This window comes from Salvia miltiorrhiza, chromosome 1, assembly GCF_028751815.1.
Source record: "Salvia miltiorrhiza cultivar Shanhuang (shh) chromosome 1, IMPLAD_Smil_shh, whole genome shotgun sequence".
NCBI lineage: Eukaryota > Viridiplantae > Streptophyta > Magnoliopsida > Lamiales > Lamiaceae > Salvia > Salvia miltiorrhiza.
The window spans coordinates 37,542,576-37,569,486 of record NC_080387.1 but is presented as its reverse complement, the minus strand read 5'-3'; the positions used below and the strand labels follow the sequence as shown (position 1 = coordinate 37,569,486).

General features: G+C 33.0%; 1 protein-coding gene and 1 long non-coding RNA gene across 2 annotated transcripts; one reads left to right on the top strand and one right to left on the bottom strand.

The window, feature by feature from the left end:
* Positions 1–1,885: 1,885 nt before the first annotated feature.
* On the bottom strand, positions 1,886–4,158 carry LOC131023902 (uncharacterized). The gene is made up of 2 exons (XR_009101559.1): positions 3,674–4,158; positions 1,886–2,304 (listed from the first exon to the last, which is right to left on the bottom strand). It is a non-coding gene; the product is annotated as an uncharacterized LOC131023902 (long non-coding RNA).
* Positions 4,159–23,949: 19,791 nt separating this feature from the next.
* Positions 23,950–26,706, top strand: LOC131007673 (putative late blight resistance protein homolog R1B-12). The gene has a single exon (XM_057934608.1). It carries the CDS (start codon positions 23,950–23,952, stop codon positions 26,704–26,706), a length of 2,757 nt encoding a protein of 918 aa, XP_057790591.1.
* Positions 26,707–26,911: the final 205 nt, after the last annotated feature.

The window sequence follows — 26,911 nt, the reverse complement described above, 5'->3', positions numbered from 1 at the left end:
ATGGTAGACCAAGTATTGACAATGTTTTTTTTTATTTTGTTTTTAAACAAATTATGTTATTATCAAAGAAATAAAAATACATTCATACACTAATTCTTTAAATAACTCAAGCCATCGATTTATTGATTGAAAGAAAAGTGTCTTATTGACAGATTGCGCTTGATCGTGCAAATTAATATAATTGACCATTAAACAACCTCATAAAAAGTACAATTATTCTAAATTAAATAAAGAGCCTTTTCTTAAGATCCAAGACTAAGAGAGTGGGTGGTTATGTTATGCCCCATAGTTAGCTAGAGGCAACAAAGGGGACATAGTGCCCTACAAACAAACCTCTTTGTTACTATTCAATGATATAACTAAACAAAGACAACTATGCTAGTACTTTTGCACATGCTTCCCATTTTGCAATTGTGGGGATAAAAAGGAAAATTTTATGATCAAGAATCTTTGGCGCTATAGAATAAAAACAATTCACTCATTTTTTTAATGTATAAAGAAGATTTTCAAGAAAGAAAAAAAACCATGTTTTATCATCTTAATTGTTTCAACTACGAGAAATCAATTTTTTTTTTCCAAGAAGACAACAAGAGGACAACTAGCTAGCTAGGATAAGCCCGGTCCCTTGCCCTTCTTTATTTTCTTATAGTAAAATCACTAAAATTCGAACAATTATTTGGGTATAAAGTTAAGTTACATCACATATTTCGTTGCATCTACATAAATTAATTATGATTATTACTATAAGATACTAGCTGTAGGGGATAAGAAGTTAAGGAAATATTTCCCCTTGCATAACTAGCTAGCATGATTTTTCAAAAGTTTATTATTGATTTACTATCTGGACTTTGGCATGTCCTGCAAAATATAATAACCTCGCAAGAATGTAAAAATTCTAAAATTTCTTTTAATTTATTTAAAACAATTGGCATTGGATCAATATCGATCAGAAACCCATGAGCGATGAAATGAGATTCAGTGTACCACACTTTATGTCCCACTTTGTGTTCCACTTTTAATTTTATTTATTTTCTTATATATTTTTTCTTCAATTTCAATTTTATATGATTTAGTTTAATTTTGTGATTATTAACTAGGGTTTATTCCATCAATCTAGGGTATATAATTATTTTTTATCATTTAATTTCACTTTTATTAGTTAATAATAGGTTAATAAATTCAAAGTCATGGTACATACTTTTTAAAAAATTTAATTTTTTAAAATAAAAATTAAATATAATTCATAGTATCATAATAAATTTTATTTTTATAAAAAATATTTTTAAAATAACAGATATAAGAATGGAACACAGTGGCACACATAAAATTGTGGGACACTAGATCTCATCCCATGAGCGATGTGTATCCAATTATCAAAGTGAATGTACACGTGGAACTTCGACATGCTATGTTATAAATTCCATGTTGAAATTTTGGTCCAGTGACATTTGATAAAATGTTGAAATATTAAGAATTTTCTTATACACATTTCCAAACTTATGACATTTTTTTCACAAAACATGTGATTTGCAAATTACTATATACAAAGGTTGTGTACTCATAGTGTGTCTTTTTTAGCCTCTCATTCAAATAAATTGTGATATTTTTCTTTAAAAAAGTTCCCTAATCTCATGAAAACAATTCTCAATTCCAATCACTTGTTTCCTCAATGGCAATCATTTAAGGGTGTGTTTGATATTGGCTAATTTAATACAGATCAGTCTAGTATTTAGTATTACTCCATTTAGTAATAATGCGGATGACCCGGTTTAATCCCACGACCCAGTATTATTAATCCAGATTTCTTAGGATTAATAATACCACTTCCCCCTATGATTAACTTAAACTAGGATATTCTGTATTTAACCATGATAACAAACATCAATTCAGTATTAATAATCTGTCATTATCCAAACTAAATATCCTGATTACAAATTATCATATATAATCCTTTACTGAAAACCAAACCAGCCCTAAACGAAATGTAAATATAACCTCAATGATGAGGATGTTTCATCTACATTTTGTCAATAGTATTTAGACTTATGCTCTTCCGATGCTTTGTGCCCACATGGCACATATTGCCTTTGTTGGACCTCTTCAATCTGATGAGCTGGAATATGTGGCCAATCCGCCTTCGCCACCTCAGCGTCCCTCGTGGTTTTGCATGCTCCAGCACCAAACTCTTTATCTTCTTATCATCATACGATATCTCGCATTGATTATCGTGATATATTTTAGAACATTTTTCCTTTTCCCACGAGGCAATGCCGTTGTCTTCAAACTTCATCGATATAAATGACTCTGTAATCGTCAATACATTTTAGAATCTCGTAATAACTCTAACGTAATAGTACTAAAAGTAAAAAACAAAAACAAGGGAAGGGACCGTTGGATACAAAAATATGTGCAGTACGTCAACTGCACACATATATATTTAATTTCATGCATAGTATTTATGTAATGATTTAGACAAGAAAGATCATAGAGATTATGTAATAACTAATTTATTTTTGAAGTGAAGTTGTGGATACTAAGTTTGGCCCCAAAGGGCCCCTTTCAAAATCATTCTCGTACTAATCTTGTAAACCCCCCAACTCCACAGATGGGATCCTCTGTCCCAGAATATTGTCTTCATTTCTTTGTTTTATAAATTATTTTTTATAAAAATAAAAATTATTATTATATTATAAACTCTAATTAGTATTTATCATTGAAAAATTAAAATTTTAAAAAATTATATACCCTAACTTTGAATTAATGAACCCAAATAATCTATTATTAATTCAAATAAATATAAAAAAATAATTATAAACCCTAAATGGATGAGTGAACCCTTGTTAATTATCTTTATATTATATAAAAATATAATAAATTAAAATTGAATAAAAATAATTTAAAAATATAAAGAAATAAAGAGTGGTACACGTGGTACACACTATATTTCGGGACAAAGGATCCCATTTGCCCACCTCCAAGGGTCCCTATAAAATTATCCTCGTATACATACTAATTATGCGAAATTTTTTAGTATTATATTTCAGTTTTACTATTACCAATGCGCACATCATTAATATAATTATACTGATTAATTTACCTTAAAAAGAATAGTACTCATATTGATTAACTTATATTGATTAATTGAGTGCAAAATGAGATTCAAATATTCTGATCAAACTTGCCCCAGATTGGCTAATAAAATATTGTAAATAAATTCAAGTTTTTCTCACGATCCTTTCTATATTATTTACCCTATTATAAATATAAATATCACAATATATTTTTCATGTCTGCTCATAATTACTCACTCAGCTAATCAACCAAATAACTTAGGGCAATCTACGTACATTCTGCTCCTATATACCGTTGAAAGACACCAAAAATAAGATGAACTTTTCCAATTAATGTTACCTCATATTAATGTAAAACAAATTCATTTTTTCATGTTTTTTTTTTATTTTTTAATTACTCGTTCACGTTTTATATGTACTTAAAAAAAATAAAACACGTATACGATACAAGATCAGAATATAGCTCCAACGCTGATCCAACATAATTCAACAAAAAAACCATGCAAAAAATTAATTAATATTGTCCTTTTCCTGCAAAATTAACCTTCTTGATCGACAACACAAACAATATTTTTTCTTAAAAAATAAAAAATATTAATTACCATCTTGACTGGATGATGAGGTGCGGCAACAGTAGTGATCTTGAGCAGAAGATTTGTGATGTTTAATCTCGAGACGATTGAGCAAAGTTGTGAGAGCAAAGATTTTAGTGAGAGAAGAAGAAGAGGGTGATGTCTTTGTAGTTTTGTGAAGATTTAGAGAGTTTTTCTTGGGTGCAGCTAAAGGCAAGAGCCTCTCTTTCAAGCAGAGTGCACAAATTCCCACCACCATTTCTGTAGGATGAAAAAAGCACCATTTTCTCTCATCGGATCGCCACTCGTTCATGTTAATTACTTGGCTTCTTAATTTGGGGAAGAAATGAGTTCGGTAATGTGTGTGTGTGTGTTTATATATATATATATACAGAGAGAGAGAGAGATGGAAATGGGAACACCAGAAAAAAATTGTAGTTAGATACATGTTGCGCATATATGTGTGTTTTTGAGGGGTGGGGTGGGGTGGGGGGTGGGGGGGATGTATATGGTTCACCTATCACCTTGCTCCAATAAGGCAATTTAAGACTTGAAGGGCTCATGAGAGGGACCGGGTGTGTAGCCGTGTTTGAATTTTTATCGTTCAATTTGAGTTATATATACAACAAATTAATACGAAAATTTATGTATTGTTTGATGGATCAAGGTGTATTAGAAGGTATTGATATTCAAATTCGCGCCGGGCCCGGCGGTTCAGGGCCGACCCGGCGGGCCGCGGGCCGAGAGAACCGTGAACCTTAACCGGCCCTTATCATCTGGCGGTTCCGACCCTGAACCGGCCCGTGGTCAACGTTCCCAGCCCGAACAATTGACTTTCGGGCCGATTCAGGGTCGGCCCGGCGGGCCTGGTTAGCCCATGGCAACACTAGTTCGTGGCCATGGGAGGGCATTCAAGAGCAAGCAGATCGAACAATTCCCAACGTCAAATTTTATTTTCAGTAGTTTTTTTCTTGTTTTCTTTCGAACTTGGAGTTTTGAGATTTGATTTTTGAAATTTTGTGGATTTGGTGATTTTGAAATTTGGTTTTTTTGGGACAGTCACCGGCGCCGGATTTGGGAAAGTCGCCATCGCCGGAAAAGGGAAGTCAGCGATGCTTCACTGTCGGTTGAATTTAGGCTGAGGAGATGGAGATGATTATTTAATTAACATTAACACTAAACATCTAATTCCCTTAATTCTACTCTTCTTAATCTCCGTGCCGAACAGTAACGTCCCATAAATAATGGGACGGAGGGAGTATATCTTAACTTCATAGTGGATATTTTTTCTAGGGCAAGGCTCCCCAGACGTAGGTTGTTTAACCGAACTGGGTTATTATTCTTTGTGTATTGTTCTTTCTTATTGCATGATACATTCTGTGATATTGTATCATCCTTCGTGTTCACTTGGCTATTGCATCACATCTCACCGCATGTTTTATGGATTAGTCATTCTTTCAAGATCAATCTCAAGGGTCGAGACATGTTAGATGATACTTATATTTGGATTCAATTATCCAAACATGCACTTCATCCGTCCCAACTTTTAATATTGATATTTCTTTTTTTAGGCGTTCCACATTTTGGAATCCATTTCTATTTCTAGTAAAAGTAGGTGAGACCCTTGCTCCTTTAATTATTTTAACACACGCATAAAAAGTGTGACCCTTATTCCACTCACAACACATTCAACCACTTTATCAAAATTCATGCCACTCTCAAATAGATATTAAAAGCTGAGATGAAGGGAGTATCTAATAGCATATCTTGTAATTTTGCAGCTATTCAATAGTGTTCTTGTTTGATTTTTAACATGCTTGACAAATCTTGACTTACAATTTGATGTAGTCCTTCAGAAATTGACGAAAATTAATACTCCTTCCGTCCACAATTTAAAGCCCCACTTTAGTGTGGGCATGGAAACTAAGAAAGCTGAAAAAAAGTGATGTAAATGAAATATAAGGGTGGTTGACTAAAGTGATAAAGATAGTTGACTAAAGTGATAAAGGTATTGTGAGTGGGTCCACTAGTGATAAATTGTAGTAAATATAGAATATAAAAATGATAAAGATGTTTTAAGGTGGGTCCATTAGTGGCAAATGGTAGTAAATATAGGAAAAGAAGAAGAGTAAAATAGTGCAAAAAGCATAATATGGCTTTAATTTGTGGACAAAAAATTAAGAGCAAGTATGGCTTTAAATTGTGGACGGAGGGAGTATAAGTAAAATTATTGAACATGCACTAGCAAAAATTGTTAACTAATTAACATCACAGCTCTTTCAATTTTAAAAATAATAATTTTAATTTTTAACTTTGTTCTTCATTATATATTACAGAATCATTTTTAAAATAATATATATATATATATATATATATATAGGGGTGGGCTACCGTGAGAGCACATCTTAAAATAAGAAATAAGAACAATTTTTAATGTATGAATTTTATGTACAACGCGTATGAATTCGTTGTATAAAAGTATGAATTGTGAGAAATAATTTTTTGTTACCTTTGAGATTCGAACTCAGGACCATAAATCCATCCAACATGATTACGAATCAACCGTAGATCTTGACCTAAGGGCTGAAAATGATTCTTATTTTATATCTTAAGAAATGCTCTTATTTTAGCCCTTCCCTATATATATATATATATATATATATATATATATATATAGGGAGAGGTTCTAATAAAAACCTCTATTAAAATGAGAACTAGGAACCTAATCTTGGCCTTTTAAATTTTAGATCTAGTGGTTAGGATTTATTCTAAAAAAAAACCGCCTAACTAATTTTGATTAGTTTAATTTTACCGTGTTTTGGTCTTTTTAATTAGTAGAAGGTTAATTATGTCTTTTACAATATTCTTAATTAAAGACTCCGTTTTTCTTTCTCCCTCCATTTTAAAACCAACGTCTTTTTTTTCTTTTTGTATTCATTAAATCATAGTGTTGTAATTTAACTTATTTTTTAATTATACTAGTGTGAGATTTTAAAGGGATTTCTGATGTCATCTACGTTTGGCTATTTTACTCTTCAATATTTATGTTAGATTTTCAGTTTCTTCTTAAACAAATTGTGCGTAAAGTTTATGTTAATTTCATAGGTCTTCACATCAATGGATTCAACTTGCATAATTAACACCTTCGTGTTGCACACCCAAATGTATCTGTTTTTGTTTGTCGCATTATATAGTTATCTGAGTTGCACATAACAATTATTTAAGAATTTTAATGATATTGTCTTGTACATTACTAATAGTAAATATATGAAAAATGATATCATATAGCACGTAGTATTGGGAAAAAATCATGTTGCACGGTATGTTGAATTTTAATGCATTCCACTTATTTGTAAGTTGCATAGAAAAATTGAAATTAATTTATTATGTTGCACAGTGTGTTGAATTTTCATGCATTATTTTTATTGATAAGTTGCATGTGCTACACAAAATTATATTAGAATTATATTGCACAATATGTTTAACTATCATTGTTTTCAACTTGTCGTATTGAAAATATTGCCCGGTATGTTAGGCTATCATGCATTCTACTTGTTATTAAGTTGCACATGATATTTTTTACAAAATTATATTAAGATTGATAATCTTCAAAAGTCTTTAATTTTTCAATACTATTTGCTATATGATCTCATTTTTCATATGTTTATTAGTAATACTTTACAAGACAATATCATTAAAATATTGAAATAATGCAACTCAGATAACTATATATATATAATGCAATAAACAAATACATTCGGATGTGCAATACAAAGGTGGTAATTATGCAAGTTCATTCAGTTGCAGATCCAAGAGATGACCAAACTCAATTCCTCTAGCAACTTCTTTATGGGCCTCATTCAGGCTGGTGATTAATTTGTGCAAATAAAAAGGGTTCCCTCGTGATCTAAGCATTTGAAATTTTTTGCCTTCACTCGTATTAATTTCAGCCTCTTGTGTAGCAACCTTTTTTTTCTTTCTCTTCAATTGATCATCCGCTAAATCATCATCAGAATCACCCAACGCACAAGTATCCTTGAAGCACTCCTCATTATAGTTTTTTTTTTTTTAAATCTAAAAATCAAACAAATTTATAATATCAAGATCAATATTTGCATAAATTGTTTATTTTACATAACACACTTATTTGGTTTAAAAACTTAGCTCCAGTTTCTACTTCTGATTTGCATGCTTTGTCTTTTCCTTTTTCATTAACAGTAACATGTTCAATATCTATTTCAATTGTTTTACCTATATTACATTATATAATTTCAAACAAGAACACCATTTTGTGCAAACAAAACTACTATTATGTGTAAATGAGAACTCCATTCGTGAGCCTCTTATGATGTAACAAACAAGAACAATATTATTAGCAAATAAGAACACTATTCATTCATCGATCTCCAATCTTAATAAGATGATCTTATATAATGTTTTTAGTATATGAACATCATTCTAATTTATTATTAAAAATAACTAATTTCTAAACAACAACTTAGAGTACACTATTTCGTGCAACTAGTAACCTCCAGAAATGCAACAAGAATTTTACTTTCATATTTAGGAAATTGACTATCATTTTTCGCATACGTTACCATCTGTGCAACTAAGAAATTTTTGTGCAAACATAAACACTAACACGTATTTCCCGCAACAACAAACTTACATTCAAAATCCTAACAAAACTAATATATATATTTCCCACGCATCTAAATTGTGCACACACTACCACATCTCTATGCATATTCAAACTCATATTTAAATTCAAATAAAAAGTATAACATTTTCCACACAAAATACAATAAATGAGCAACACAATACTCGCATCTATGCAACAACAAAGAATTTTATTCCACACAAAACACAATATCGAACAACACAATACTCTCATCTATGCAACAACAAATTTCAACTGTGCAATAACAGATTTCAACTGTGCAAGTAGCAATTTCCAATGCATCAATTCACAAGTGAGGCGTCGGAAAAGTGCAGGACAACCTAACAGTTGCTTGTTAGCTAACAAATCTCATCTAACTATGCATCTATGCAACTACTCAACTATGCATCTAAAAAATTTGAATCATTCAACTATGCAACTATGCACCCTCAGAAATATCAAACTAATTAAAAAATTTATGTGACATCCGCTTCTATTCATGTATCATGGACTTCGATTCACCCAACTATGCAACTATGTATCATGGACTTCGATTCACAAACAAAATTAACATTATGCAACTGCTTCACTCAACTATGCATTTAAAAAAATTACAGTTCACTAATATTGAAACACAGTGTATATTCAACAAATTCCAACAACTATGCAACTTCACATTTTATTAAACAAATTTCGAAACACATGGTATATTGATCAAAATCCAACAATTTTTTGTGCTAATAATATCAAATTTGAAGTTATATTCAACAAGCCCTAACATTAACCAACGAAAATAAAAAAACTCAACAAAGTGTGCACCTAAATCCAACAACTGTGCAATTTAAATTTGAAAGGGTGAAGAGTTGTCGCAAAATTGAAATACCGGACTCCGTCGAAGCCGGTAGTGAAACTTAGAGATGCACGCCGCCGCCTTGTGTTGAGTCGCCGGTAAAAAATACGTTAACTAAATCGCTCTACCGCCGCCTTCCACAGACCGGCGACCAAATCTCCCACACACGCCGGAAACACCTTCGACTTGCACAGTTCCCCGTCGCCAAGCACAGGCCGGCACTCAAAACGCCCGCAACCTCCGGAAACTTGGTTGCACAGAGGTTGCCGGCGGTGAAAAATCCCTCACCCACGTCGCCTCCTTTTCCAGATAAACCACCCGCCCCTTTTCTATTAAACCCTAGGTGAAAGCGAAAATGACAGAGATACACCGGGAGTTCAATTTCTCCTCCGACTCCGTCCAATTTTTTGCAGATCGGCAGATTTGATAGCAAGGAAGTCGGCTGCTCTCTATTTCCAAGCCCTAGGTGAAAGTCACAAATGAAACTGAAATTAGAAGCGTGAGAATAAATAATTACTGTATTACATTTTTACCCTTTCAAATTTAATTACATTAAAAATATTAATTTAATTGTGCATCTCTAATTTAATCTCAGCCATCTATTTTTTCTAAATGAATGGTTTAGATTAGGTTCCTAGTTCTCATCTTAAGGGGGGTTTCTATATTAACCCCACCATATATATATATATATATATATATATATATATATATATATATATATATATATATATAGGGTGCGGTTATAGTGAGAACCACACTTATCGTGAGAACATAAGAACCATTAAAATCAATGCATCTACTATATAAATTAATGCATTCGCTATTAAATTTAATGCAACCGAAAATAATAAATTTTTTGCTCCCTTCAGGATTCGAACCCAGGATCTGCATTCATCCACCAAGATGATGTATCCACTGTAGATCTTGATGATCGAATGGTTTAAAATGGTTCTCTGTTCTAATTTTATTTAGTGGTTCTTATTTGAACCTCTCCCTATATATATATATATATATATATATAGGGAACCGCTCCAATGAAACCCCCTAATTTTAGTGAGATCTAGGGCACGATCTGGTGCGTTTATTTTATCAATCATATGGCTGATATTGTATTTGGAGGGTGATTTTTTTTTCGCAGGGTTCGAATCCTGGAGGGAGCAGAATATTTTGAATTTTGTTATTCATCAGTATATACTGCATTGTTCATCAGTATATACGGCCCTATTCATCAGTATATATGTCTTATTCAGTACGAATTTTTTAATTTTTATTTTTCATCAATATATACATCTTGTTCATTAGATATACGTTTTGTTCATTAGTATTATATATCTTATTCATTGTACTCATGTTACACGAAAAATAAAGGGTCTCACTAGAGTGCGCTCCTATATATATATATATATATATATATATATATATATATATATATATATATATATATATGGTTAGCTTCTATGGAGGCCACTCCCCTACATAGAGAATAAAGATCAAATTCTGTGCGTCGATCTTGCTTAATCTAACGGTTCATGTAATTTTCTGATTTGATTTTTCATGTAATTAAATATTGGTTAATTAAATCCACTGAAATCTGGGATCACGTTGAATAAATCCCAGAAATTCTGAAACTTCCTGTTCTGGGACCTGATCCGTCAATGAACATAATATGTTATTATGTTCATTTGTTTTCCTACGAAAATATAAACGAACATTAGTATGTTCATTTATTTTTTTACGAAATATCGACGAACATTAGTATGTTCATTTATTTTTTACGAACATATCAACGAAAATTAATATGTTCATTTGTTTTTTTACGAACATATTAACGAACATTAGTATGTTTATTAGTATTTTCTACGAACACTAGGATGGAAATAAGAATATTCCATAAATAAAAGATTTGATTGCCTATATCTATCACAATTAACGAAAATATCAAATCTTCACCAGATTAATCATCACCCTTGGATATACCAAGATCGACGCACAGGATTTGGTCTTCGTTCTTCGAATTTTTTATTGTCTCCATAGAACTCTATCCTATATATATATATATATATATATATATATTTTAACTAACATGTAAATTTTTTAAAATTTCATTATACACTAAATCATGTAAGATTGAAAAATCAATCAAGAGATCCGCGTGGTCTACTTGGATATTAGTTGAATTGCCTAAAACTATCTATTTAGTTTATATATATATATATATATATATATATATATATATATATATATATATATATACACACACCACAATAAATTCATCAAATATATGAAAATTATTTGACACAAAAAAAATATTAAAAAATATAATTACGTCTAATCATTTCATAGTAATTCTTTAAGGGTGTGTTTACTTTGGTAGTAAAATTTTCATTTGAAAATGATTGATAAGAAAATGTGAGATAATATTATCTTTTTCTCCTTTTTTTATCATGTGTTTACTTTGTTAGAAATAGATTGATAAACAAATTGAAATGTTGGAAAATATTTTCACACCCTCCCAATAGGATAATATTATCCAACATTTGTGAGAAAATGAGTGAAAAAGGGGCTGCCCGAATAAATTTTCCAGCCTGCCCGAAGAAAATTATTCATCATAGGAAACATGTGAAAATGATGGAAAATATACTTTTTCTAACATTTTCTATCAAAGTAAACACACTCTAATTGGTAAAGGCAAAAAAAAGATTGAAAATAAAATATTATTGGAAATAAGCATCATGTGTATCCTTTGATACAGATTCTTTAGTCGATGAAGACTACTAAAAGTGATTTACTATTCATATGAGGCTGAAGATTTTAAATATATTACTACCCATCTCAAATCCGATTAAAAAGAGGTTACTATTCATTTGTAGTAACACCCACTAGTTATATTTAGCTATTCATATCCAAACGCAACAGTGAATAACAAACAGTTTGACAGGGAACCCCGTTATCACAAAATTATTGGGTGGGTTGAACAAACCCCTACCAGATTGAACGAAATAATGTCAAATTCAAGGGTGAAGTCCCAAAAAACTTGTAAGTGTTTGCAAAAAAAGCCAATCAGCCACATTGTGAGGGGCCACACAGTGATAATTTAGTTCATTCACACATTAAATTACTCCATTTATTTAGGTCATAAATTGTTGGACTTTAATATATTTTCAATGTCGAATAGGGATTTAAGATAGCTAAGCATGTAGAATGAAGGAAATATCATATAAAGTTGTAGATTATTATTGAGTTTAATACGTTTGTTATTCAAATTGTAACTAATTGATAAAATATCCCCTTTTGTGAGTTTTTAGCGATCCAAATATATACTGGTATTTGTCCGTCAATGTTTAGCACGAGATTTTCGTAGTAAATATTGATTTTTAGTACAAAAGTTGATTTTAAATTGAGGTGGTATGCACAAGTACGGACTTGTAGTATTTTTTGGGCCGAGTAACAAGCAATAATAATTAGGTCGAAGCCCATTTCTAACATATTTATTTCAATTTTTTATTTTATTCCTTTCCTTATTTTTTAAAATGCTCACACTTTTTTTTTCTAGAATATTATAAATGCTCACACTTAACTTTTTGGAATCGAGAAATCCAATTTTGTGAGTCCCGGTTCGCATCAGCATGTTGAAGGGTACAATTTAAGCAGTAAACCCTTCAAATGAGAATGAAAAAAATACGAAAATTCACAAAATAATGATTCATAATTCTACCCCTCTCAAAAAAAAAAAAATGATTCATAATTCTACCAAAATTAAGATTGATCATTGGTAAAATAGTCACCGAACTTGCAAATTTCCCTTGTCATTTAGAAAAATAAAGTCAGCTAGACTCGGCCCCAATTTTCATCTAATCAGACTGTTTTAGTGAATTATTTTTCTCTATAATGTTTTGATGAAAGTCGAACATTGTTTCTTGTGTTGTACTCCCTCCGTCCCATTAATCTTCACACACTTTTTTTTTTTAGTTTGTCTCATTTATAATGACACTTTTCAAAAATAGTATATGGTCCCTACCATCTCTACACATAATTTTTTTTAAGGTAGAAAACGTGCCATATATTAATTCAAATCGGAATCAACAATGTCTAGAAGCCAATTAAGAAAACCGGCCTTCCAAACAACATCATCAGTAGAAGACAAAGAAAAACAAGCAAGCTCGTGAGCAGCTCAATTAGCCTCACGTCTAGCGTGAAGAAAGTCCAAAACAATAAAATTCCGCGCATGAGCAAAAGCCTCCCAAAGTTCATCGCATAAAGACTCGGAGCCATGGTAAGTGTCGTGTAAAACATGAATCGCCAAAAGAGAGTCTGTGTAAACAACCACCGGACCGGTGTCATTCTCCAAACAAAAGCCCACCGCCACTAAAATTGCATGGAGTTCGGCAAGAAGAACCGTGGGTGTAAATCCAATCTTTTGACATCCCGCTGTGACCGGTCTTCCCGAAGCGTTCCGCAGAATAAACCCCATGCCAATACTGCTTCTTCTGCCATATATGCCACATCCACATCAACACAAATAATGTTGGGAGAAGGAGCAAACCAATGATGTTGGCCTTCGACTGGCAGGAGACGGTGCTCAAAAGAAGTCTGCTCCCTGGCCCTTTTAAAAGAGTTCAACATAGTGGTCCTTATTCACTTTACACTCTTAATCATTTATTCTTAATCTCTGTGCCTAAAGCAAATATGTCAAGATAAGTGGAACTGATAAGTATTTGGAATATTTTAACAAGATTTTAGATTGCTTATAATATTATTCAAGTTCAAAAATCTCAGAATTTCTAGCGGTTTTATCCAGTAATTCAAGAAGAATATGTTTTTGCTCTACAAGTTCTGCAAAAGCTCTATGAAGAAGCAAATTCTTATTTGTTCAAGGGAGACATTGAAAATGATACAAAGTTGGGAATCTTCCAATCTATTCAAGCTATTAATATCTTGATATATGTGCAACAAAGTCAAATATTCAAGCTATTAATATCTTGATCGTTAATATTGATATATGTAATGTGCAACAAGTCAAATATTCAAGCTAGTGATATTGATCTTTAAATAATATTCAAGGGTCATGGTAAGTCCAATTGTTTCAAATGTTTTCCGCAACCACCCTATGTCACAATTTTCTAGCTGGGAAATCTTGGATGATATTCATACAATTAGATGAGCAGTCAAGATCTTGATTAAGTAATTCCCAAATTTATAAACAGAATATATAGACTAGTTTTAATCCGGGAATACATAATTTTAACCTAATAAATCATTAACACATTTTTTAAATTCAATTGATCGAATTCGTAAGAATTCGTATCATTTTTTTAGTTAGAAAGTGATTTCTAGTATATATATATATATATATATATATAATAGCAAAATAAAACCTATCCTATGTGGATAATTCTTATTTTTTTTCAACTCTAATCAATCTCCCTCTATAATCAAATTCTATACATTAAAAAATTTATATAAACATTTATATATAGATTGATATGTTATAACTCATACTACTATAAATAGAACAATTAAAAAAATATATACTTAATATTTAAAATTTAAAAAAAATGAAATTCGAGTTATAAAGTAACATCAAAGGTTCTAATTACTAATTATGTTTATCAAAATTTTATACGCACCGACATTGCTCATTTTGTCTTATTTTATAACTAATAAGTTTAATTTTTAGGTATAAGTTTGATTAGTCATGATTTATAATTACTATGCGATATATATAGGGTGCGGTTATAGTGAGAACCACAATTATCGTGAGAACATAAGAACCAATAAAATTACTGCATCTGCTATACAAATTAATGCATCCGCTATTAAATTTAATGCATCCAAAAAAAATAATTTTTTTGCTCCCTTCAGGATTCGAACCCAGCACCTGCATCCATCCACCAAGATGATGCATCCACCGTAGATCTTGATGATCGAATGGCTTAAAATGGTTCTCCGTTCTTATTTTATAAGTGGTTCTTATTTGAACCTCTCCCTATATATATATATATATATATATATATATATATATATATATATATATATATATATATATAGGGGTGAGCTACCGTGAGAGCACATCTTAAAATAAGAAATAAGAACAATTTTTAATGTATGAATTTTATGTAGAACACGCATTCTACGCATGAATTCGTTGTATAAAGGTATGAATTGTGAAAAATAAATTTTTGCTGCCTTTGAGATTCGAACTCAGGACCATAAATCCATCCAACAGGATTACGAATCAACCGTAGATCTTGATGATGTAAGGCTGAAAATGATTCTTATTTTATATCTTAAGAAATGCTCTTATTTTAGCTCTTCCATATATATATATATATATATATATATATATAGGGGGCGGTTATTCAATAAACCACCCTTATTTTAAGAATTACGAACCAGCAAAAATGCATGAATTTTATGTATAACACGCATGAATAAACTGTATAAAGGCATGAATTGCGAAAAATAATTTTTTGCTACCTTTGGGATTCGAACTCAGGACCATGAATTTATCCAGCAAGGTGATGAATTAACCGTAGATCTTGATGATCTAAGGGCTGAAAATGGTTCCTAATTTATATTTTAAGAAGCGTTCTTATTTTAGCATTCCCCTATATATATATATATATATATATATATATATATATATATATATATATATATAGGGTGCGGTTATAGTGAGAACCACACTTATCGTGAGAACATAAGAACCATTAAAATCAATGCATCTAATATATAAATTAATGCATTCGCTATTAAATTTAATGCATCCGAAAATAATAAAAATTTTGCTCCCTTCAGGATTCGAACCCAGGATCTGCATTCATCCACCAAGATGATGCATCCACCGTAGATCTTGATGATCGAATGGCTTAAAATGGTTCTCTGTTATAATTTTATTTAGTGGTTCTTATTTGAACCTCTCCCTATATATATATATATATATATATATATATATATAGGGTGTGGTTCTAGAGAGAACTACATTATTTGTGAGAACGGGAGAACCATCAAATCTAATGCATTCACTGTAAAAATTAATGCATTCGCTGTTAAAATTAATGCACTCAAAAAAATAAAAAAAAATTGCTCCCTTCAGGATTCGAACCCAGGATCTGCATTCATCCAACAAGATGATGCATCCACCGTAGATCTTGATGATCGAATGGCTGAAAATGGTTCTCCGTTCTTTTTTTATTTATGGTTCTTTCCTGAACCTCTCCCTATATATATATATATATATATATATATATATATATATATATATATATATAGGGGAGGGCTACAGTAAAAACACTTCTTAAAATATAAATATAAACGTTTTTTAATGTACGAATTTTATCCAACAGGGTTACGAATTCATTCAACATGGTTACGAATTGTGAAAAATAAATTTTTGCTACCTTTGGGATTCGAACCCAGGACCACGAATTCATCCAAAAGGGTTACGAATCAACCGTATATCTTGATGATCTAAGGGCTGAAAATCATTTATATTTTATACACTTAAGAGTGTTTTTATTCTAGAATATAAATTAGGAACCATTTTCAGCCCTTAGATCATCAAGATCTAAGGGCTGTTGATTCATCATTTTGTTGGATAAATTCATGGTCCTGAGTTCGAATCCCAAAGGTAGCAAAAAATTATTTTTCGCAATTCATACCTTTATACAGTTTATTCATGCGTGTTATACATAAAATTCATGTCTTTTACTGGTTCGTAATTCTTAAAATAAGGGTGATTTATTGAATAACCGCCCCCCTATAACACACATATATATAGATAGTTTTTATTTATTAATTTTAAATGACTAATTAGCAATGTATATTGCATATAACTATATATATATTGTGTGTGTGTGTAATTTTATTTGAAAAATTGTTCATTCAACATCCTTTATCATAGATATCAGAGTATATAAATTTGTATTTGAAAACCATTCATAACAATTATAAAGATGGGAAAGTTGAGAATCATAGTAAATGAAATCCTACTAATTAACTAACAATAGTACATGTTTTTCTTATCTAATTTATTCTAAGTTCAAATAAATTCTGAATTCCTTCAATTTTCATCAAATATTCTAAAATTAATCTAAAATTGTTCTATGAAAAAATCGGGATATTACCGTGCCCACTTAAAAACACATGTCAAGTTCTCAAGTTAACTAAGAACATGGAATTATAAGTATTTTACTATTAATCTCAAAATATAATTTAATAAATCATATTAGCATGCATAATCACGCTTCTCAGAAATATTGATCCATCGAATGAACTTTGCAAGGACACTAGACTAATAATACTCATTTCGAAAAATAAAGCGGACAAGAAGTTTCCTATTGCTAAAATGATTATGAGTCCATCAAATTTCACTAAATTTCAAACAAGAGTCATGGACAATCTCTTTCGAAAATATCTAAAGATTTAATATGTGATGGGAGTGGTCATACACATGAAACAATAACTAACATGGTATATGATGAATTTTCGAAAGATTATGAAGTAATTTATAAATTTAATAAATTATTAAGATTTTGTAAGTTGAAGTTATTGTTGATATTTTTTTCCAGTGACTGATTGCAACCATATACATCTAATTTAAGGTAAAATTTAACTAAATGTTGCAGTTTCTCTTTTAAATTTTTATAGATCAATATTCTGCTTAGATATATATTTCATAAGACATTTAATTCAAATCTATTTATATTCTATATATATAAAAGCACAACCACTTTCAAAAATAGTACTAAGTTATATTTTCCCGCCAAAAATTACCTTACTCTTTTTAGAAATAATTTTTTGTTTCTAATTTTTTTATTCATTTCATCTACTCTAGATTATACAGATATTTTTTTTGTTATACTTTTTCTATCGATACAATATATCACATTTTCATGTTTTTATTGTGTAGTTCTTATTCAAAATGGAATTGTAGCTCAACACTATCTTATATGACTATTATTGCATGTTTATTTAATGATGTAACAACATATTTTTGTCTAAAATGATCATAAAATGTTCAGTTAATGTATATATAATATTTAGTTACCTACATATTTAATTAAACATGTAATCACATATTTTTATCTAAAACGATCATAAAATGTTTTCAGAGCGTATATACAATATTCAGTTACATGTTTATTCAATGAAAAATGTAATGGCGTATTTTTGTCTAAAACGATCATAAAATCTCCAGTTAATGTATATATGATATTTAGTAAACCTAAATAAAATTATTACTCTCTCTGTCCCACTCCAAATGTCTCATTTCTTTTGGGCACGGAGATTAAGAAATGTATATAAAGTAGATAGAGTGGGTATAAAGTAGATAAAGTGGATTGGTGTAAATTGTTTAAATATTAAGTATTGAGAGAGAGTGTGTATTACCAAAAAAAGAAATGAGACATTTGGAGTGGGACAACCCAAAATAGAAAATGAGACATTTGGAGTGGGACGGAGGGAGTAAAATATTATCATTGATCAAGATTTATAATTTTATGTTGACTTTTCACAAAATTATTTATTTATATATTCTTTCTTTTCTTTATGAACGAATAGTTAGTAAGCATAAAATAAATGAACATTTAAGATTAGTTGTGTATCAATTATAATCGCACCAAGTTAATTATAACATAATCATGACACTATAATTTATAGTATTAATTAATTTTTTATCTCTTAAATATTATCTCAAAATAATATGTTGTGAAATGCAAATCAGTAAAACGTATTTAAAAGTTTCAAAAATCCTTTCAAGACTAATTGAAAATTTGAAAGAAAAATATCTAGATATTTTGATGAAAATTTTATGTAGATAATTATAATAATCATTAGATAAAAATATTTTGGCAAGATTTTAGTCCTTCATTTGGTACGCCTCCAGCTATAAGATAGTTTCATCTTCATTTTAAACGCTACCATCTTTATTATAGTTATTTTATATAATAATATAAGTAACTTATAAAATTTTATTTTCTAAACATAATATTTTAAAAAATATAAGTTTATTACTATTTTAATTAAATAGGTATGTCTGTGTATCACACGGAAATAATACTAATTTATATAATAATAAATCCCGTCGAATTTCGACAGGCTATTTACTAGTATCGATAAACACAATTATCAATCAAAGATGACACGCGACTGCTAATGTGTAAATGAAACAACTTCGTTCTGTATTATTAGAGGTGATAAATTGATTTAATCATATAATCAATGGCTACGTGATAATTTTTTTTAAATTATTATATTAATTTTTTTAAGCAATTATTATATTATTTTTAAAGACAAATTTATCCACTATGGAATTAGAAACAACTTCGTTTCTCTTATCGTCAATCGTGTGTTATGGGGTTCACTTTCAATTCAAGTTCGATTTATTAAGTTCAAATAATATATTAATGAATGTTGAGTAAAATTGTCACAAAATCATATTATCAAACTAAATTGACTACTTATTTTTCAAAATTATAAACATACCATCAAATGCTTGTTTAATTTCCAATATAGATATCTTATGACCCTATTAACATGTCTCGCAGATATTTTGTAATCTCAAAATGTATGCATATTGAATTCTTATGAATTGTGACAGTTGTCGTCTTCTTTGATGAAAGGAAGAAATTTTGGTTGGTTTATCCTCCTTTTTCTACCCTTTTGGCGGTCACCTATCTTTCTTTAATTAAATCCCTCAGTAGTGAGGAGTGACTGTCTCTGTCTTCTTCATATTATCATCTTAGCCCTTTTCAAAAAAGAAAAAATATAGTACCATCATCTTAGAATAAAGTTGCCGGCTATTTTGTCCGCATTCTAATTGGGCCAAGGGCAAAGGATGAGTCACCAAATCATCAACACTAGACTAATTATTACATCCTTCCGTACGATATACAGATCAAAATAGTATTTATTTATCAATTAAATTAATTGGTAATAAGAAAATGTCATATTAATTTAAATATTACTAGTATTTAATTTAAAATAGTATTTAATAAAAAATTAAATTTATTAAGATATTGTATAATATACGTATAAAAATAATGAAATTTATAGATTGTAAGGCAAATAATTTAAGTCAATTTCATTTTGAAAAAATAACACTAAACCATCAATATATATAACAAAATTAATAATTGTCATTTAATATAACAATTTGGACTCTTAATAGTTCAAATTGTATTATTATTTAAAAGTTCAAAGTTAAATAGCCAAAACTAATTAAAAGATAAAAAAATACAAATAATATAAAAAGAAAAAAATAACAACAATTATATTTGTATAAATAAATAAATAATTTGTATTCATAATTAAATAAATCTATATAATATTTTGAATTTTAATATTAGGATATATAACTAATTTTTTATTTACAAATTGATATTAAGATTAATACAAATTTCATTCTTCTTAATTATATTAACTATAATTTAAAAATATTTAAATTTAAAATTATTATAATCAAGCAATCATGTAAACTATGTAATTTTTCTTCACCAACAAATGAAAATAAATAAAAAAGAGAGTATGATGTTTAACATTATAGATAAATGAGAGCGGATACAAAAATTAATTTTGGCACATTATGATCATAACTTATTCATTTTAAATTCATTTTTTATAATTTTTACACCGAATTAAAGATATTCTCATAGTTTGTAATTTAACATTCATATTGAATATTTTTTATGAAACAAAGTTAATGATTTTTGAAAAGAACCAAAACAGATCAAAGAAAAAGGAAGATATAAAATTTGGTAAAAGAATTAAGAGAAAAGAGAAAAATTGAAGATAAAAAACTCCTATTTTATACTCCCATTCGTTTCATTATTTAAGACAAATTTTCATTTTTTGATGGTATTGAGACCGTGGCCGAAATCTACTTGACTTGAAATGCATAACCTTCCAAACCAATTTCCTAGTCCCACATTTAATTTGATGTTGTGAAGTTAAGATTTTGTAACTGTTCAAGGTGGAACTCTGACATTAAATCGATGTAGGATTGAGAAAATGATTTAGAGATTTTATAACTCATTTCGATAACCGATGATCAGATTGATTAAAATCTAGAGCTATAAATGAACAGAGCTACTCGTAAGATATTCGAGATTCGGCTCGAAAAAAGCTTGTTCGGAGCTCGATTCGATAATAAACGAGCTGAGCTCGAGCCCAATTTCGAGCTCGAAATTTTTATCGAGCCGAGCTCGAGCCTGACAGTGCTCGGCTTCGTTGAGCTCGCGAACATGTTCGAATTCGATTGTTCGCGAGCCTGTTCACGAACCTTCAGTCGAGCCTTCAATCGAGTTAGTACACGAGCCTTAAACGAGTCGAACTCGAACTCGAACTCGTGTAACATATTAATTAAGAATATTTTCTTAAATTTATAACAAATTCGAGCTTGAACACCATATATACGATAATACAAACATCTAACGAGCCGAGCTCGAGCTCAAGCTCGAATTCGATATTATCGAGCATCACCCGAGCCGAACTCGAACCGAGCCCGAGCTTAGTAAGTGGATGACGAGCCAAGCTCGATCATCAAGATAAAAGCTCGAATCGAGCTTGAGCCGAGCTCGAACACCCGAATATTTAAACAAGCCGAGCTCGAGCCTGCTAGTATTCGGCTCTGCTCGGCTCGGCTCGTTTACAGCCCTATTATCAACAATGTAAGAAAAGAAAATTGATATTCTTATAAATGAATTAATTACATTAAAATTCATGAACTTTGCATCGATTTTCAATCTTTTCATAAATTTTAAATTTTATCTGAATTTTTACAAATTTAATAAATCGTTCAATTTTACCATAATTATCATAAATTCCCAAATGAAAAGCTGATATGGTATGTTTTAAGCTACTGAAAATATGACATGGAATTGACGAACGAGTAAATAAAGCGACATCGTTTAGTTGGTGTAATATGATGTCGTTTAGAATTCACACCACTATCGACACAACAACTTTTTTTTTTATCAGAGAAAGAAAATTTATTCAAACACTTGGTACCAGTGGTACCGAAAGAAGTTACACAATTACACTTGAAATTGATCCAGACATCCATGAGGAGAAACACACCTCCTTTTCATTCAATTTAAAAATCATGTTCCAACTCCAAAGTCTTACTTTTATCTCCCCAATCAAGCTTTGAACTTCCCAATTCTTTCCATCAAACCTGCTCTCATTGCGACTCTTCCAAAGTAACCAAGTGGTACAGATCCAAAGAGCCCTAAGAAACTTCGAACTATTTTTCCTCCCCAAGTTAGTAAACACGTCGAAATGTTCAATCGTACCTTGTGGTCGCGGAGTGTGAACGCCCAGCCATCTTTGCACTCCTATCCAAACCTCTTCAGTCTTTGGGCATCTCGTGAAGAGGGGAATTAGAGTGGGGGGAAGAGGGGATGAAAACGTCAGGGAAAAGCAGAAATAGAGCCGGGTGGTGGTCTAGAGTTCTTACCATTGGAGCCAAACATTCGGAGAAATGGTTCAGCAACAATATTAGGAAAAAGTTGGGAAGTGGAAGCGATACAAAATTCTGGGAGCACATTTGGGTGGGCTCGAGACCGCTTAAGTTAGAGTTCCCCAGATTGTTTCACCTTAGCAATAATAAGGAGGCAACTGTTAGTGACGTTGGAAGGTGGGTGGAGGGGAGCTGGGTGTGGGATCTGAAATGGAGACGAGATCTTTTTGAGAGGGAGAGAGCGATGACTAACGACATTGTTGTTACTATCTCTACTGATGTACCTATCGCAGGAAAGGAAGATTCATAGTTATGGAGTGCAACCAAGGACGGGTCATTCTCAACAAAATCAGCCTACAACATCATTCAAGACTCAAGGAACACTGCAACACAAACGAGTTTCAGCAAAGAAATGATGCAGAAAATGTGGGACTCTCCGGTTCCTCAGAAGGCAAGAGTCACTTCTTGGAGATTACTGAGGAATAGATTACCAACATGCGACAACTTAAGGAAAATAAACATTCCAATTGGTGAAGTGGAGCTCATGTGCAATGCTTGCTGCCACCAACTCGAATTGGTAAATCACCAACAACTCTTCAATTGGCAGCAATAACTATAGCAATTGCCCCCGCTGCCACCATCGACACCAATAACTCTCCTCATACCTCTCTTCTCTCTCACTCGACCAGACGTCCAACAGCAAGGCCACCGCCAGTTGTTGCCGCCTTCAACTCCCTCTATTACTAAGTCAAATGCAGTGAAGTCGGTGTCGACCACCTCTCATTTCTGGCCAAACAGAATTACTTGGTTAGGATTATGGCAATCGATTTTAATTTTAATAGAATGGAAACGACGTTGTATTCTGTTATTTGGGAATAAAACGGTTTAGTTTCGATAGATAAATAAAACGATGTCATTTAATTAAATGTCATGTAAGCGCCTTGTCACCTCGGAGTTCACCGATGACAAAAATTGTGGTAAAATTGATCCACCTATTAAATTTATAAAATTTTAGATTAAATTTAAATTTCATGAAAAATTTGAAAATCAGTACAAAGTTTATGAGTTTTAATGTAATTAACCCTTACCGATATAATAAAATTGTTAACAACAACAATAGTAGAGACCTAATAAAATTGTTAACAGCAACAATATATGCAATAATAGTATTATGTTTTAATAAAATTGTTAACAGCAACAAACGTTGGATGTACTATTGGTTTAACCCCACCAAAATAATGAAATGCATTGGTGACCAGAGGATTTTCGCAGGGCTTTAGTCGATTTTCTTCCCCTCCATCTTCACACCCTTCATTTCTCTCTCTTAATTCCCAGAGATGGCTTATGCTGCTCTGGTTTCACTTGCCCAAACTATAGACCTAATCACAAGCAATCGCCATGATTCCGTTTCCCCTCAAGTAATAGATCAACTCACATCCATCCACAAACACGTCATTTCCTTGCAAGAATTCCTTGAAGATTTCCCCGACAAACCCAACAGCTCCACCGAAGCAAGAATCAAAGACGCAGCACACCTCGCCGAAGACACAATCGAGTTCCTGCTCTCGGATGCACTGCTCAACCACTCCAAATCGAAGCTCAAACGCCAGCTGCGGGGGAGATTGGAACAGATCCAATCACGCTACGCATCCCTCAAGTCCAACGTTGTTTCATTATCCGCGTCCAAATCCAAACAGGCAAAGGCAAAGGATAACGACGGAATATTCCGTCGCCACCATTTTCACGAGCTGAAGAAAGCAGGCAGAGAAATCGAGTCAGCTTCCGAGGCGATGATGGCGATCAAGAACAGCACCATCACGCACGGCGGCGCAGGCTGCTCCAGCGGACCCAGCTCATCGTCGTCGACTGTGGCGCCCATCCGCAAGGACGCCATGGTCGGCTTCGACGGCGAACTGATGGCAATAAAGCGCCGGCTCTGCGGAGAGCCGGCGTCTCCGCTGGAGACCATCCCAATCGCCGGTATGGGAGGCATAGGCAAGACTACGCTCGCCGTAAACGCCTACAACGATCCATTGATCATGGAGCGTTTCCATATTCGTGCTTGGGTGACAGTATCACAAGATTACAACGTCCGGGAAATCACTTCGGGCCTTCTGGCGTCAATGGAGTTAGCGCAAGGGGACTCGCAGCAGCATCACGTGTTCCAGAAGTTGAAGTGTCGGAGATTCCTGATTGTTCTGGATGATGTGTGGAGTACCAAGGCGTGGGACGAGTTGAGGCTGATGTTTCCCGACGATCGTAATGGAAGTCGGATCATACTGACCACGAGGTTGGTGGATGTGGCCAGCTACGTGGTGGACGTAGCTGGCCACATCCATTTCATGCGCTTGTTGGATGAAGATCAGAGCTGGAGTTTGCTGAAGCAGAAGGTGTTCAGACAAGGTTTTTGCCCTGATGATAAACTGGCTTATGCCGGGAAGATGATCGCCAGGAGCTGCAGGGGCCTGCCCCTGGCGATCGTTGTGATATCAGGGCTTCTGGCTCTCGACCAGACAAAATCCGGGTGGAACAATGTCGCGAGGAATGTGAACTCCGTCATCTCAGAGAATGATGAGCAATTTGACAAGATACTATCTCTGAGCTATGCCCACCTGCCTCATCATCTGAAGCCGTGTTTCCTTTACATGGCAGGTTTCCCGGAATACTATGATATGCGCGCTTCCAAACTGTTCAAGCTATGGGTAGCTGAAGGATTTCTAAAAGCAAAGCGGTATAAAAGCCTGGAAGAGACGGCAGAAGAGTATCTGGAGGATCTGGTGAAGCGAAGTCTTGTTTTGGTCACACAGAGGAAGTCCAATGGCAGAATCAAGAGCCTGAGCATCCACGATCTCCTCAGGGAGATGTGCATCAGAAAAGCCCGCGAACAGGATTTTCTCCTGCAGCTTCGCGGGCTTAAATATGCGTCATCACTGAAGATTCCACGCCGCCTAAGCGTCATCCATTCCGACCTAGATTCCCTCCAAGGCTGCACCATCCGTACTATAATATGTTTGGAGGAGAGAAGACGAGGACGAGGAAGGCAATGCTCGGTGCGATGTTTCCGATTGCTGAGGATTCTTGATCTGATGAATGCCTATGAATACTTCTACGACTACAAGAATGATAACTCGCCCGTCTTCTCTCTACCGGAGGAGCTGTTCGAGCTCTTCCATTTGCGATACCTGGCCTTCGACTACACCTTCACCATTCCGGGGGCCATATCGAATCTTCAGAATCTTCAGACACTGATCATCGGTCCGAGGAAGTATCGCGGGTATTTTGTGCCGTTGGCCGTGGAGGTATGGAGGATGCCGCAGCAGCTGCCTCCGGAGATTTGGGACATGCCGCAGCTGAGGCATCTCGTGTTCTGCTCCGGCCTGCGCCTGTTTCAAAGGGGGGCGACGGCGGCGTTGGAGAATCTGCTGACGCTCTCGCTGGCAATAAATTTCAGCTGCAGCGCGGAGATTCTGCAGAAGATTCCGAATCTGAAGAAGTTGGGGCTTTACTACACGCGGGGGGAGTATCTCCACACGGAGATTCGAAACGAGGAGCAGTCTCATGTGTACAGCATAATGTATGTGGAGCAGCTGAAGAACATTGGGTGCTTGAGATTCCTGGAGAATCTGAAGCTGAAGATGCACCACAGCTTGCCTTATCCGGGGGAGTTGACACTGCGGGCACTGCCGCTGAGTTTGAGGAAGTTGACTCTGAGCGGTCTGAAGCTTCCATGGAAGCACATGAAGATTGTGGGGTCGTTGCCGTGGCTTGAAGTGGTGAAACTGAGGGATTTCGCGTGCAACGGCGTGGAGTGGGAGACGAGTGAGGGGGGGTTTTGCGAGCTCAGGTATTTGCTGATAAGCGGATCGAATCTGAGGGATTGGGTGACGGAGAGCAGTCATTTTCCAAGGCTGAAACGGTTGGTGCTTCTTCGGTGTCCGAATCTGCGAGGGATTCCCGAAGAAATTGGGGAAATCGCGACGCTTCAAGTGATTGAGATGGATAACTGGAACACCGATTTGGTGGAGTCGGCCAGACAGATTCAAGATGATCAAGAGAGCTGCGGGAACGACGCCGTTCACCTTCGTTTCGTTTAACGGAACGTTATTACCCAAATTTGGTTAAAGCTTGACTCACAATATTTTTAGAGGAAGGAGGAGTACGATTATTGGTGACTGGACTGAGAATTTTGAAATTAACAACTCAAAAGTTTTGTAATTGAGAGTAGAATATTGTAAATGGTATAAAATTAGTTAAGAGATTTTTATTACAATAACAAATAATCTTGTTTGTTCTGAAAAT